Here is a 16,697-nt window from a genome sequence, read left to right as displayed (position 1 = left end):
TATCACCATTCTTCAGCTGTTTGCTCTTATAGCCTTCATTTTTTTGTGGATTTTAACTCTAACCCATCCCCAAAAGAAATTAACAATATCCATAAGTATTTAGCTGCTGCTCAGTTTATGACAGGGCCCATTCACCCAAAAGTGCAGAAGAACATCTTTAGGATTTCTGATGACACCCCAATGGTTTCCTGCTGTGCCATGAATAATCAAGTGTAAAAGCAGAGAGCGTGAACCATAACAGTGAAGTCGAGTCTGGACTGATAAACAATGAGCTGCAGAATCAGCTGATAATTCTCTGTAGATTCAGCACTGTGGGGCCCTCACATACTTTCACACAAAAACATTGTTTAAGGTCACTTTAATTTTTACATTTTTGATTTTTGCCAACCTCGCTGTAATGTATATCAACTGAAAAGAGAATTGCAAATATTGTTAAGAATTATGTCACTATTTCTGGCTTTTTAAGTTATTTGTAACTTGTTTAACTTAGATGCCTGAGAGTCAGTTGCCACTCAGATGTCACAGTATTCTCTGGTGTTGGACTGATTTGTCCCTATTTATACATGAGAAATAAAGTTACAAATGTATACATTTATTACATACATCCATTATACATATAGATCAATTCACAACACAAGACAACAAGGGTTTGCATGTACCAGAAATTTAACTATAAAAATGTTCTGTTTGATGCTGTACAACATAATCATCAACAAAAAAAAGGATTGTCTTCAGTGCTTGCATAAATCAAATATTTATCATTAACAACAAATAAAAAGATACCATGGTGTATGAAACAAGATGACTATGTTTAAATGAATGAAACCTTATGTATTATGCAAGCATCCCACTTATTACTTTCATTAAAAGTTTAAAAACAGTCATGTCCTAAGAAAAATAAAACAGCAATAAAGAAGTAGTAATTAAATCATAGTATTAGTAGTTAGAGATACATTATAAGATATCTCACCATATGGTCACTATTCTCAGGTCCACATAATTTTCTTACACAATAGTCAGTGGTTTGATGAAGACATGGTTATAAAGAATAAAACAAAGACGATGAACATTTGGCATAGCCACTACAGTGCATCTGTTTTATTCAGATGGTCTCTGTACTAAATCTTCATCATCATCATCATCATCATCATCATCATCATCATCATCATCATCATCATCATCAGTGTCATCATGCAAATTGGTTCACCAAATACCAAAAAATATAAACATAATGAAAACAAAAGCATCATCAAAATAACCAAAAAAACAAACAAACAAATATTACAAAACAAGATCTTCTCTTTTCATGTGGCGGTTTCATATGGTCATCTGAATCCTTGAAACACAAATTCTTATTTTCATTGTCATCATAACTTTTGCACTCACTTTAAGCAGTCATTGTATATGTGGTAAAATCAGGAAGAAAATCAGGAAATGTATTTCCTTTATTATTATCATTGCTGGCCATGGAAATCAGGCAATATTGAGTAAGTATTTGAAAAACGATTATTTCAAAATAATTTATAGTACGTCATCATTTTTCATTTGTTGTTCATCAGAACAAAAATGCAGTTGCTGCAGTTTGCCTTAAAAAAATGAACTAAAAACAGTCAAAATTTTACAATAATAAATTAACATACAACCAAACAAATATAGGTATATACAGTATAAATTGTTTTTCACTATTGTGGATGAGTCTGAAAACTACATTTTTTCTTAGGATGAGGTTGATCACAGTGTCATTCCATCTTTTAAACACTTTATTTGCGTAGCTTAGTCCACTAATGTGCGACAAAAAATGTTTTGTTTTTTAACCGGTGTTGTCTGGTGCTCTTGTCAGGGTTCAATGACAGAGTTCTGGGACGCTCCAGTTGTTCCTATCCTGTGTGTGTTATGCACTTCCAGCTGTCTTTCCATTTTTCCTTATTTCATCAGGTTGGTCCTAGAGATGTGTTCTTCAAATTTTAAATCTCAAAAACGATTGTGTTTTATTTATTTTATGTTGAAAGCATCTTTCAGACCTCTCAGTGCTTCTTCCTTTGTGATCTTCCTCCAAGCATTTGGAACAACAGCTGGCTCAACCTTATATTTATCAGCAAAATCATCATTGTATTGTACCAGGACATATTTCCAGTAGTTTGATGCCTCTATGGTGGGATCTGGAGGAATGTGCCAGTCAGGATAGTACGTGGCGTAGTCCTTATATGGATGAGCCTTCCATTTAGTGTCTCTGTTTTCAAAAGTACATTCACTGTGCACGTCAGTTGTACATAGTTTTTCAACAAGCTCCTTTTTAGTGTCAACATATTTGTACCCACTAAGACCTTGTGGCCGATGAATTGCTGCATGATGTCTCTTGTGTTGTCTGCCTCCAGCCTCACAGGGAACTCTGCAAAATGGACACTGGTGTCCACAGCCAAACACCCGGTTGAAAAGCTCATCCTGTGGTTTGACAGAGAGCTTATTCAGTGTGCCAGGGATGTCATCAGAGAACTCCCCTTGAAGCTGTTCTTTTAAGTTGTTTATTGAGATCTTGAGGCTTTTGATACATTGATGACATGTACTTTGGATTAGAAACAAGGCTGTTTTTTCATCTTCCACTGAAATTGAGATGTATTTACTTAAGTATTCACGCATGTTGTTGAAAAGTTTTGTTGTGCTCTCCTTGTTATCAGGAAGTGGAATGCCATCCTCTCTTAATGAGGCCTGTTCTATTGCTCCTGTGATTTTTTGAATGATGACCTGCAGGTTCTTCATGTTGAGTTTCCTCATGGTGTTGCCCTCTGACATCTTCTGCGGAATATGTTCAAATATCCAGTCCTTTACATATTTTTCATAGTCACGAATGTACTCCATAAACCTGTCAAAGTTTTCCTTTTCCAGCAAATCTTTCAGAATGGTGTACTGGAAAAATGAGCGTGAACTGTACTCAGTAGAATGACAACTTGTCAAAATTTCATCCACTATGTCCACTCCCAGAGATCTGTTGATGTATCCCTCCACAGCAGGCTTGATGCAAAACTGGACATAATCATTTGTTTTGCGTTGGCAGTGATCTGTCTCTTTGTACAAATCAAGAAAATTTGACAAATACTGAATCTTGTACTTATCCAGCGGTGTCCGAGGGTCATTATCTGCCAAGAATTTTCTGTGCATGTGAAGAAACTCTCTTGAGGCAATGCCACAGATGTGAAGTTTTAGATCAATCTCGAACTGTTAAGTTGTTTTGTGTTCCTTGTAACTTTGTACAAGGAAAAGATCAATTTTTTCCAGAAGATCCTTGGTGAACGAGTCTTGGTAATCTTCATTAGTCTTTACTTTATCAAGTATAAACTGCAAACAAGACTCAATGACACTGTCAGCAAAACTCTGCAACTCTCTATTTTGCAGATGTTTAAACTTCTTCACAAAGGAGGATGTATGATGATGTTTAGTTTTAAATGGTCCCCTTCCAATCTCCATCAGGTCTTCAATGTTTTGCAATTTCTCACCAACTTTAAGATTTGAGAAGTTTCTTTTCAAGTGTTTTTTGACACATGCTGCAATATCTTGCTCCTTAAGACCAGGGGCCTCATTTATCATTGTGGATACACCTTTTTTTTTTACACGCTCTTTCCCCCGTTTTGTGCGTACGCACTTTTCTCCGCCAAATTTGGGATCTATCAAGCCAAAACCTGACGGGGAAAAGTGCAGACATTTACACCCATTTTGACCCAGGCGTACCGTGATTTACGCCTTTTTTGAGGAACAGGAGGAATTGGCGACACCGTTGCTGAGTCAGAGAACTGCAGTGTGAGAGGGAGAGAGGAGCGGAGTACATTTAGAAGAGACAGTAGGATTTTTTGAAGTAATTGTGGTAGTGGTGGACCGTTGATGCTGGCAATCCAACCCGCTCTATAATAACACTAGGCTTTATGTTAATTGATAAACAGAGCGGATTGAGGATTTTGCTTTTTTGCTTTTACACACTCTAGTGTGACGTCCGACAAGGATCAAACTCGCCAAGTTTAAAAACACACCGGCAGCAGCGCACACTGATCTGCAGCTACTGAGACTGTTATTATTCTGTCACCTGAGTTAACGAGGTGCACGTGTGTTTGGAGCTGACGAGAGAATAAAGACTGAGACAACGTAACAGTTCAAAGTAATGGTAACTATCGTGGAAACCCTGCTTATTGTTTTAACATCTAGTGTAAAAAAAAAAAAAAAGATTTTCTGGGATAAAGGGGCAGATTACATAAGATTATTCTTCTTTCTGCTCCTGTTTGTTGAGATTTGGGAGGTTTTGGTTTTTATTGTAGCTTATTAAAGTGCAAGATCATTTTTCTGACTGATTTATTGCCCGTGTATCTGCTTTCGGAGAAGCGGAGAAGTTCCGCTTCTTTCCCCCGCCCTCCGCCCGTTGTCTCCGTTGTCACCGTTGTCACTTTGTAGCCACTCCACAGAGCACATGGCTAATTAAATATGCACGTGCTGACCATATATAGTTGTATATAGGCGTTCCGGGGGTGGAGTAAGAGGTGTGTTCACGTGTGCACCATTCTTGGGTCCGGTGTGATTTATCAAAGGGAAATTGCGGAGAGTTGTGCGTACGCACAGTTTGATTGATCTGAAAAAGGTGTAAATATTTCGGGTGTACGCCATTTTCGTCTTTTCGCCTACGCAAAACTTTAGTAGCAGTTTTACACCCTCTTTGATAAATGAGGCCCCAGATATATTTACGGTGGCTTCAGCCCACATCTTTTCAAACTCATGTGTCAGCTGTTCATCTGTCAGTGTAGAACCCTTGCAGTCACCAAGCAGCTTCATGACTCGTTCTTCAATCACACATCTGTATCCTCTCTGAATGTCCTGGGGTCTCATTTGTAAAACTGTGCGTGGGATCGTTACTAAAAGGGTACGTACGCCCAAAAGCCAAGTTTTGCGTGCGCCAGTAAATATTCAGACTTATAAAACCCTGCGTACGCACACTTCTAAGCAAACTTCCCTTTATAAATCAGAGAGTTCCTACAAGTGTGCGCAGCTGAATCAGCTTCACGTTCCGCCCTGTACACGCCCTGTTTTAACCCTAGATGGTCAATGCAAACCACCACATGAATGTGATCTGCATGTAAATGAGCCTGACGTGCTGTTGTTCTGTCGCTGTTGTGAATTAGCTGCAGGTGTGAAAGTGGCGACGTGACGTGTTGCTGCAGCTGTTAACGACGTCAGCGGCTCAGAGCGCACGCGGTGTTGTTTTGGTGCACTGCCTCTCAAATGCTGGACCCGGTTCGGCACATAGTTACAACAATGACAACAGTTCTAATCTGAAACGAGTTATTAACCATTCATCATGGTCTCACTTGTCATGTTCGTGTTCGAAGGATGAGGCCGTGTTGATAGCAAGTAACTTAGTTTAATGTCTCATGTTCTCAACAACATACATGTGGCTCCATGCAGTCTTGCTCTACTCTCTTATATGGTATGGTAAGCTGACTACTAACCAGTACTGCCGCCTAGCGGTCAAACATGTAATAACATCCAATCATAACATCCCCCCTTTTCTAAGGTAAAATGCATTAACATGAATCATCACATTAGCTGTGTCAGTTATTTCAACCATTTCTCATTCAGCATAACTCTGCAACACATAAGCAGTATAAACAGTTTATATCAGATTGCATTACTCATATCTAAGCCAACACTAGACCATTTAGAACACATTCACAACATCAATCAATATACATTTTGTTCAACATCTTTAACATGTATATTGAATTGTCTTTGTTTATAAGTTCAGTCTATCAGGCTTTCTGATTTCTCTTGTGGACCTTCTTAACTCAGGTTCGCTTGGAGTAGGTGTGTGAGAGTCAGTGTTACAGTCCATAACAGGTGTGGGAGTTACCTGAGATTCACCACAGGTTACACTGAGCTCACCAACAGTCCCTTGAGGAGTCTTTAACAGACTGCGACGATTGCGTCTGAGGATTTGTCCATCATCAGTTTTCACCGTGTACGATCGTGGAGCAACTTCTTGCAGGACAGTTGCTTTTGTACTCCATCCATCAGCATCCTCAATCCTGACTGTGTTGTTGGTAGTCAGTGGAGGGAGATGCTTGGTTGTTCTGTCATAGAATGACTTTTGCATCATTTTCTGTTGTCGTAGCTTATGTTCAATCTTTGAGTGATTCTTTTGCTTTAATTTGTCGTTTTGATGACTCGGCAATGTTGTTCGTAGCTTCCTCTTCATCAGCAGTTCAGCTGGTGATAGGCCGCACTGAAGAGGTGATGCTCTGTAGCTCAATAAAGCCAGATAGGGATCCGAGTCACTGTCAGCTGCTTTCTTTAGGAGTTGCTTGAAGAATGTGAACTCCTTTTTCAGCTTGCCCGTTTTGACTGTGCATAGTGTGGGCTTGACGTCACATGCTTGAAATCATATTGCTCTGCAAAAACTTCTGCCATTCTTTGCTGCTGAAGCAGGGGCCATTGTCGCTCACCACGATGTGTGGGATGCCATGCCTGGCGAAGATAGATTTTAGCATGTGTTATGACACAAGTTGACGTTGAGCTTGCTAGTAGCGCCATCTCAGGGAGTTTGAGTAGTAATCCATTACCACTAAATAGTCTTTACCTCTGAGATGAAACAAGTCCATTCCTACTTTGTGCCATGGTGCTGTTGGCACCTCAGCTACCATCATAGGCTCTTTGCTCTGCTTGTTCCTGTGTTTCTGGCATGTTTCACATTTACTTATAAGTGTTTCAATGTCTTTGTTCAGTCCAGGCCAGAAAACCGTGTCTCTCGCCCTCCTTTTGCACTTTTCGATGCCGAGATGGCCTTCATGTATCCTGTGCCAAACATGTCCATTCTCAAAGCCCGTGGAATAAAAATCCTGCCCTTTTCAACAGCAGACCATCCACAGTACTAAGCTCACCTCTGACATGGTAAAATTGTGGACATGAACCAGCTGGCCATCCCTCATCCATGTTCTTCATGACATGCTGTAGCTCAGCATCCGTTGCTGTAGCCTCCGCTATTTGTCTTGACTTTGTGTCAGACACAGGCAGTGTAGCCGACACCATGTTCACGTGACACTGTATGTCCTCGTCTGTTGCACTCACACTGTCGCCTGTAGTTGCTCTGGATAGGGCATCAGCAAGGACTAGGTGTTTACCTGGAGTATATATCAGTTGATACACTCTTTCCACAAGCCCCAGTTCTTCACAGGCTCTGTCACCAAGAAGTGATTCACGTCCCTCATTCACAACAAAGAAGGATAGGTGGTGCACTTTTCCTTTAACTGTGACACTCAACCTGCATGTGCCCAAACATTTGATTGGCCGCCCATTGTAGTCTTTCAGTCCAGATTCTTTTTCTTTTTATTTGTGGGCTTATTTTTTCATTGCCTTCACATCACACATGCTTATGAGATTTGCTTTCGCACCAGTGTCCAATCTCATGGTGACTACAGTCCCATTTATCATTAGAGGAGCTATCCACTTATCTTCTGTAGTGACATCATTTACATTGTCTGGCTTATTTATTTGTTCACTTTCACAATTCACCATTCCAACAAAGAAAGTGTCACTTCATCAGGCTCGTCTATTAGGTTTACAGTTTTTTCTTTCTTCCCCTCTTTCCATTTGGAGAAGCATTGTTTAGCAAAATGATTCTTGCCTTGGCAAGTGGAGCATTGCTTACCAAACGCTGGACACTGTCTAGGCTTGTGCTGTGAGCCGCAGCGCTTGCAGTTTATCATCACGTCCTCCTGCTGTGCAGGCCGGGTCTGTGTGCGCCGTCTCCGCTGATACGACACTGCTCCAACCGCTGCCGCGCTGTCGCTCTGCGCCGAGGCGACTGCAGACATCTCGCTGAACGTCCTCACGTGCCTTTGGGACAGCTCACTGGCCTGGCAGATCTTAATGGCTCCTGCCAGCGTCAGCTCCATCTCCCGCAGTAGCCTCTCTCTGACCTTTTTATCCGCCACGCCGTAGACAATCTGGTCCCGGACCATGGAGTCAGTCAGCGCCGCGAAGTTGCAGGACTGCGCCTTTAGCCGCAAGTCCGTCAGGAAGCTATCGAAGGGCTCATGTTGCCGCTGTGTACGAGACCGAAACACGTACCTCTCGTACGTCTCGTTCTTCTTCGGAGAACAGTGAGTATCAAACTTGCTAAGCACTACATCCAACTTTTCATTATCTTCAGGACTGTCAAACACGAACGTGTTAAATACTTCTATGGCCTGTGGCCCTGCTATTGTTAGCAGCAGCGCTACCTTTCTTGCCTCCGGCTTTTCCTCGAGTCCCGTAGCAGCAACATAAAGGTGAAACCGCTGTTTGAAGGTGCGCCAGTTCTCGTCGACATTCCCCGTTAATCACTCTCCCTCCTTTCTCCTCCAGCGGTGCCGTGGTGCAGAATTACGCACGGGGCTCACCGTTTATGTATTTACAGTAATTAGACTGATCATTAAAACTTTGAATAATTAGCAGAATCAGTTACATTCTGAGGAATGATCAAACATGACACTTCTTTTGATAAAAAGAAAACAGAATGTAACAATTGTGCGAAGATTACTGGATTTTTTTTTCCAGGGTTTGAGATTTAATTGTATTGTATTTATTCCATGCAGCCGCGCCGTCCTCTCCTCCTCCTGCGCTCTGGGAGTGGACAATATGACGGAGAGATGGTGGTGATTAAATATAGAGAAGGAATTTTGATTTTGAATTTTAAATTAGATTCTAAGAAGATGTTTCTGAAACGGCTAAATAAGGGTGCTGTTGAATTAAATCACCGTGGCAACATGGATCTAACGCATACGGGTTGAAATTAAATGTGTGACGGCCGATAATAAAACATAATCGTTCTTCTCAATCATAATTTCCTGAGTCTGACTTCAGTTCACCACCACACCGTCTGTGTCGCCAATTCCCCTTTTCCTCCAAACCATGCGTACGCATGGCTCAGAGTTTGCTTAGGGCTGCACACATTCTCCCGTCAAGTTAGTTTTTTATAGATCACAACCTTGGCGTGGAAAGTCACGTACGCCACTTTCAGCCCCGTTTTGTGCGTAGGGAGAGTGGGGTAATGTGAGACACCAGGTAATGTGAGACACCCCCTGTATCTAGAAAACGGAACACATTTATGGTCATCTGACCATTACGTTTTCAAGCCCCTTCCATTTCCCCATGGTCATGAAGGAGAGGACCTCATGATGCTGTGGAAAGCATGTTTTTTTCACAAAAATATGATTATTGCATGTAAAAGTAAATTTTCTTGGTGTCAACGTAATCAACTGTTGTGCCAAAGCAAATTGATTCAGGTAGAAAAACTTATATGATACATGATGATGAACTACCAACACATAAAACCATGTGATGATGCTGGCTGAAAATTAGACTGAATTTCTAAGAGAGGTCGTTTTTTCTAAAATGGGGGTGTTGGGGTAAAGTGAGACAAATGCTGCGGGGTAAAGTGAGACCATGGATGTATTATAATAAATCCATGAGTGAGACTGTGAGCACAAGAAATACAAAGATTTACACTAGAATCTCGTCCCCCAAGCCAGAAATCTCGCGTGATCAAGCATGATCTGTAGCCACACTGCTTTGTTATGCTATGTGCTCTTCAGTCAGCTCGCTTAATATTGGTTACATTCAATTTTAGTCACATTCCACTTTGTCGGCTCCCCCCACACACAAGAGGACTTTTGATCGAAATGGTCACGATTGTCAGGACCTACAATCTGACCCCCAGACAATCTAACTGGTTCTATCTGTCATTTGAATGTTAATTAAAACATTTTGTGTTGCATTTGATTTTGTTCTTGAGTCACTTTGTGTTGAGAAAAAAAAAGTGCTTAATTGACCAATCCCCATGATTCTGTTACTAGTCTGACATTAGTTCTGGGAAGTGAGGTTGTCAAGCTAGCTGTCAGGATACAGCATGTGTTGTTATGGTAGTTTCAGAGTGGAAAAAGTAAGTGGATCAGTTTACCCCATTGGTTTCTCTGGTTTGTCTCAGTTTACCCCTGAGCTGGGGTAAAGTGAGACACAAGACCACTTTTTTTAAAACAATCATATTTTCACTGTCCTTCGTCCTAAATACATTCTGATAATTTCCATCGCTAGGAAACATCCTGAATTAATGGGAAATGTGTAAATTTTACTGATAAATCATTTTAGCTCGCTTAGAGGGGAGCAAATGTAAAAAGTGTCTCACTTTACCCCACTCTCCCCTACGCAACGGTTATAAATGAGACCCCTGAGCCTTTTTTGAACTTACTTTCAGTTCAAAGGTGTCGTCCAGTTTTGTGTACACAGATTGTTTGATTTCATTTTCAAGGCTGGTGATACTATGGAAAAAGTCAGCTTTGTATTTCTCAATCAGTTTGACGTGTCTGTCTTTTCTTTTGTAGTAATTGCAGAGTTTCTCCTTCATGGTTGTTTGTTGGCCTGTTATTTTTTCTGAAACCTCTGATTTTTTGTTTTAACCAGTTGGCTCCAAGTTTCTACTCGAGATTCATTGTCAGCATTTAGGATTTCCAACTCTGCGTCTTTCTGCCAAGAGAGAATCTCTTTTCTGAGCTCCCATTCCCATTGATTAAATTCTTTGCAAAGGTTGTCATATGCATTTGCTGCAAGAGTGTTTCTGAAACTGAAGATGACGTCCTCATATTTCACAGCTTTCCAGAGACTTCTCATCCATTCTAGAAACTCTGGGATCTGTGAGACTTCCTCTCTTGTGTCACCTTTCAGTGACTCCAAAAGATTTTTCTTGAACTCTGCCACAGCTTAACTGTAACCAGTGCTCACTGGTGCCATTGGTGGGGTTCCATGCCACAGTCCTGGGATGTTCCAGTTGTTCTTCTCTACGTCATAGTCCAGCACATCTGTGAATGCTTTAATAGCAGGCTGTCTTTCCATTTGAGCTGCAAGTTGAGTCATTTCATTGAGATCGTCCAAGAGATGTTTTCTTTCAGACATGGTCTTTGAGTGAGCTGAAACTGCAGCAACATTTTGGTGAACAAAACGACAAACTGGCTTTTTACCAATTTCTTTCATTCTCAGGAATGCATGAGTTGCAATTTGCAAGACATCTTTCATGTCTGTTGAGTTTTCCATTGCAATGTTGACAATGGTGACATCACTTAAGCCAATGACAAAGGTTGCCAGCTGGTTGTCATGCTCATAACTTTCCTCTAGCTGTGCCAAATGAGGAGACTTCAGACCCTCTGTGTCAATGAGAACAATAAAGTCACAATTCAACTCATTTTCGAAATCTTCTCCTACTTTGAGAAACAGCATGAAAGCTCCTCTTGTGCATCTCCCACTGCTGACAGGAAACTGCACACCAAACATGGTGTTGAGGAGTGTTGACTTCCCAGTGCTCTGAACACCCAGCACACTCAGCACCAGCAGTCTGCTCTTCTCTCCAACCTTCTTGTGAAGCTCCATCAGAACATCTGTCACCCATCTCTCTGGGATGTTGGAAGCATCTCCATCCAAGAGCTCTAAAGGATATCCATCCAACCAGGGGTGGACTGGGACAAAAATTTGGCCCTGGACTTTTAGGTCCAGGCCGGCCCACTATCTGCACACGGATATTTTGCCAACTAGCACCATTGATGTACATACAAACACACAAGCTCTTAATAACACCACTACTAAACGATATACAATATACAACAAAGTAGAGGAATAGTATGGAATAGGTTACGTTTGAACAAGATTACATGCACATAATGAGTCTGCATGCAATCAGAACTTTGGCTAGTTGGCTAAAGTATGGAAAACAATGGTATAATGATCTGAAAAATGGACAAACACTAATTTTATCTTAGAAAGACAGTACAGCTCAACATAATGTATAGACAATGAAGCATGACAAGAAATACTTGTAATTTGTGTACTGCATCATGAGTAATATGTATGCAGAATGGTAAGTTTACTGTAACAGTAATTAATCAGTGTTTTATTAATTTTAACTATATAATGTTAAACTGTTGAAAGGACAATAAACCATAAAAACTGACTGAAAAAAATATGGAAAATTTGTAAAGTTGTTAGCTCAATGTCCTTCATGACCAAATTTGAGTGAGGGCACTTTAATAAAAGCAACTAATCAATTAATCAGGATAGTATATGAATATAGTTATTGTTTTCCAATACTTTAGATAACTAGATTTAGCTGTAACACACCACACAATCAGAGTTATTAGCTGTAGCTATTTATTATGTCAAGTAAAGTTCATGGCAACCGTTCTGGACCATTTACAGTATTTTAATGAATGTTTATCCACACCATTCCGTTTTCGTGCGCTAGTGTGTTGTTGTTTTTTTCTCTCTCTCGCTCTCTCTGTCATGACTCCTCATCATTAAAAGTGATTGGACGAGGGGGGGTCTAGAACATGCGTGGGTGGGACTCCTGGACCTCTGTAGCTTCTCATAGGGCCATTGGGCCAGGTAGACAAGCCACTAGGCCAATCGTCACCTCTCTGCTGTGTCTGCAGCTGAGCACTGTGGGCCGAGCCGATGCATGTCTCTCTCCCCGGGCCGGGAGAGTTACAATAGGCAAGGCGAGGCATGGCGAAAAAAAAAGTTAAATAAATATATAAATAAATAAAAAACGGCCGCCTATCGGCCCATTAGTGACCGGACCACCGGGAAAACTCCCGGTACTCCCTATGGCCAATCCGCCCCTGCATCCAACAGCATTTCAGCAGCCAAAGCAGGGAGATGAGACATCTCATCACTGATCATGGAGAACTCATAGATCAGTCCCATCTCTCTCATGTAATGCTCTAGTCCTAAAGAGCTATCCAACAATGCTTGATCTAACTCTGCCATGAGTTTTGTATTTTTATTGCAACATGCCTCTTTGAATTTGTTGCGCAACACAGACAACTTTTGCTGTGAATATGAATTAAACTTGAGCTTCATCCACTTGAGAAAGAAATCTCTTTTTTCTTTGTCAGTTGTAGATAAGTGCTCAATGAAACTCTTCATCACTTTGGACACGCTATATGTTCTTTGCTCTTCCTGAATTTGTTGTTTTGCTTCCTGTAGCTGACATTTACTGTGCTCAAGGCATCTGTCATCAGATTTCTTCAATCTACACTCCTCTTTTTCTAAATGTGATAACATTTTCCAGTTCCTTCCCTGTAAAGGAAGGTTTTCTTTCTTGTAGTGTAGAAGCAATTTTAATTACTCCTTTTGGTGGCTGGTCCGGACTGAAGCTTGACACATGCAGTTGGTTGAAAGATGAAAGATGACTATGAGAAAAAGTTCCAGTTGGTCCCCTTTTGACCATTTATTGTAAATACAGAGTGCTTTAGATTGATCAACATAACATAACATAAGAACTGGGATTAGGGCAGGATTGCAGGCCTCAGCACGGTCAAAAACTTGTTGCCTTTCCCAACCACGCCTGGATGCAGTGCTGCTTGGTTTTAAGGCCTCCTGCTCCTCTGGCTCCACCCTCCTCACAGGTGCCCACCAGATGGGGCTAGACACACCCAGTCACACACACTCTCACTCACATAATGACAAAACACAAGTTAATCAACAGAAACTCATATTGGCTCCTACATGCCGGCCCCTAATTGTTTTTGTAGAGGCAAAACAATTACTTAAATCAAAAGACAAGGAGCCATTTCACTATACAAGTTAACATAATTAAATCAAATTTTAAATTTTTCTATCACGTTAAAGTACACTTATCTTTTGCTCTTTAAGTGTCCTTCCGTGTCCTCACCCTCCAAAATCAGGCAGATCTTGGTCACGGGCCTCTCCAGGACACTTGTTTTTGTACACACTTTTACTACCCGGACATGGTCTTTGGCATCCGGTTTGGCCTCTATGATTTTACCCAGTAGCCATGAGCTGCGAGGGGCAGTGTGGTCTGCTACAAGGACGATGTCCCCGGGAATGAAGTTTCTTTTGGTCCTTGTCCATTTTTGCCGCTCTTGCAGGAGAGGGAGATATTCGAGCAGCCACCTTTTCCAAAATAACTCCGCTATGTACTGGACTTGTCTCCAGTGCTTTCTGTGGTACAGATCAGGCTTTGAAAAGACTCCAGGGGGCAAAAGTGGTTTGGTTCTGAGTAGCAGTATGTGATTTGGGGTAAGGGCCTCTAAATCTTGAGGATCATCAGATACACAGCAAATTCAGAAGTGTTAATTCAACTCCTAGAGAGTTAAATTCAACACTTTAAAAGTGTCTATATTGCGCCACACTAGATCGAGTTAAAATAACACTTTTGAAAGTGTTAAACAATTAACACTGTGACAGAGTTGGAACAACACTCTCAATAGTTAAAATCTAACACTCACTGTGTTGAATTTCCCTAACACTAGTGTGTAGTGTCAAAAATTAACACTATTATTGTGTTGTTTTAACACTGAATAAGGTTCAAATTATAGTAACACTATGGGAGTGTTAAATATATTATTACTGCTGCTGCTGTTAATAATAATAATAATAATAATAATAATAATAATAATAATAATAATAATAATAATAGCAATAGTAATAATATATAAATAAATCCACACAAGTTGTATTTTGAATCATCATGTATTTCAAACAAGCACATAAAAACAGCACTGGCTTTGCACTAACCACAGCACAGGTTACACAATATACACAGGATTATTATCAACAGAGAGCTGGGTAGTTATTGGAGAGTCTGTTCTCATTTCCTGTGAAGTTGAGGGCTCACCAACTTCATCCTGAGTGTCCACATCAGCAGTAGTTAAATGGAAATGAACAAGATGCTTCTGTATAGGTGCAAAATAATAAACAACATCCCGGCTCCTCACATTTTAAATGTAATGTCTTTCCAGGATAGACCATGGTGTAGTCTTAAATGCTGACAAAGCAATGCAGAACCTTTGTGGTGTGCCTGGTGTTCACGGTAGTGTAGTTCAGTTGACACTGAAGGTGAAGAAGAGTTCATCGAAAGCTGCCAAGGATGTCTGTGTCTTGTAAGGGATGGCCTTGTGATCAATGATGACGAAGTATCTTTGGATGCTGTTCTTCTTTGCGCCAACACACAGGAGGAAGGGCTGTCCCGGCACCACACCAGATAGGAAGGTATCGACACTGGCTCCCATCTTTAACAAAATGTAAAGAAGAATCATGTGAAAATTGTGAAAAGTGTTACTGCTACATTCAACTAAGTCAATAAAAAATGTGCTGAACACTTGAAGTAGGATCATCAGAATAACTGTACATACAAGTACATTAACATTTGAATACCTGCAAATATCTCACAATATGGTCCTCAGCTTGACAGGCACTGATTTTGCCACTCTTTTTGTGGCCTTTGGAGGTACTGTAGGAGAAGCAGGTCACTGTCCTGGCCTAGAGGAAAAACAGGAGACATGTCAGACACATTCACATCATAAATAACTGAGATATTTTAAAGAGAAGGAGACAAATTAACCAGACCCACCTTGTGCGGCACAGACAAGAGGTCTTCAATGTGCTCATTAGAAGTCAGTTTTTCGCAGTCTGTCAGGATCCTAGCTTTGACAAAAGTATGCCCTTTTGTCAAAACTCTGCCCGACACTTCCTCTCCAAACATCATGGTGAAGTCTTGGTCAATCTACAGAAGAACACACATTTTTATAGGCTACTATTGTTCATATGCATAGATAGCTACAACACGGCGTAACTTCAAAGTTAACGTTATAAAAACTCACAGACATTTCAGATGTTCAGCAGCTGAGGGGTGTGTGTGTGTGTGGCTCCTGTATTAGCTGCGGCTAATGATAGATTGAGAAAATAAAATTAAGATTAAACTCTGGGTTTAGAGAAGAGGTCGGTGTGGCAGCCCAGTGTGTCTACTACACCTGTATTCCTCCAGCAGCAACATAATTAACTTAGGCTACCACCCGGAGCTAGTCCGACTTTTAGCAGCTAATGTTATCCCTAGGCGGGAGCTCAAACCCCAGGCCTATAACATTACCAAGGTTAAGCATATTTATCAACACCCATGTCTTATGTACAAAAGGAACATTAATGCACACTTGAAAAAATAGCATCAGGCTACAACAACCATGCTAACCTTAACATTGGACTTAGCCTACCATGATGTCAGCTAACTTTACACACAGGACTCCGTTAGACTTATTATCAACACATAAAAATACTAACGTTACTGCATAGAATAGAAGGTAATTATCAAATAGGCATGCTGCCTTTCATTTACTTACGGAAAGATACTCGGTGAAGTCCCGAAAAGAAAGTGCTGTTGCCCCTGTTCAGACTCCTGCTCAGACTGGGAATCGTCCCGCTTTCAGGAAAACACGTCACAGATCCGTTGGAGAAACTCTGTTCAGTGTTGATTTTAAAGTCAACACGTAACAGAGTTGATTTTAAGTGTTGATTTTAAAATCAACACTTAATAGTGTTGTTTGGATTTAACTCCCCGGATTAACACCAACTCTTTTGAGGAATTAACTCTCACATAGTTGAATCAACTAAGCAAGTGTTGAATTAACACTGTATTTTTAACATTTAACACCAACACTGGAAATTTAACACTTTTGAATTTGCTGTGTACTTTTGTAATAGGCCGGCTGTTTAGAATTGTTTCAACTTCACAGAAAACAGTGGTTAGGCCTTCTTCGTCTAATGTTTGCTGCTTCAAGACTCCAAGTAAGACATGCCTTACCATTCTGATGAGGCGCTCCCAGAACCCACCATGGTGAGAGGCA

The 16,697-nt window shown here is 40.8% G+C and overlaps 1 protein-coding gene and 1 pseudogene across 2 annotated transcripts; both read right to left on the bottom strand.

The window, feature by feature from the left end:
• Window positions 1-1,985: 1,985 nt before the first annotated feature.
• LOC146990129 (interferon-induced very large GTPase 1-like) lies at window positions 1,986-3,560 on the bottom strand. Its single transcript, XM_085769216.1, has one exon. The coding sequence runs from the start codon at window positions 3,154-3,156 to the stop codon at window positions 1,993-1,995; it is 1,164 nt and encodes a 387-aa protein (XP_085625342.1). The 5' UTR covers window positions 3,157-3,560; the 3' UTR covers window positions 1,986-1,992.
• LOC146990128 (interferon-induced very large GTPase 1-like) lies at window positions 3,323-14,704 on the bottom strand (annotated as a pseudogene). The gene is made up of 5 exons (XR_015035618.1): window positions 14,696-14,704; window positions 13,388-13,480; window positions 10,243-11,562; window positions 4,689-4,856; window positions 3,323-3,333 (listed from the first exon to the last, which is right to left on the bottom strand). The product of XR_015035618.1 is annotated as an interferon-induced very large GTPase 1-like (transcript).
• Between the last annotated feature and the right edge of the window lie 1,993 nt (window positions 14,705-16,697).

The sequence above is a fragment of the Trachurus japonicus genome, chromosome 3 (genome assembly GCF_045865225.1).
Source record: "Trachurus japonicus isolate A0001 chromosome 3, Traja_1.0".
Lineage (NCBI taxonomy): Eukaryota > Metazoa > Chordata > Actinopteri > Carangiformes > Carangidae > Trachurus > Trachurus japonicus.
The sequence above is the reverse complement of the archived record's forward strand: the minus strand, read 5'-3'. Positions and strand labels throughout refer to the sequence as shown.

Bases quoted from the DNA above. Each gene is read 5' to 3' on its own strand.
- LOC146990129 (XM_085769216.1), bottom strand. From the start codon at position 3,156: ATGCACAGAAAATTCTTGGCAGATAATGACCCTCGGACACCGCTGGAT.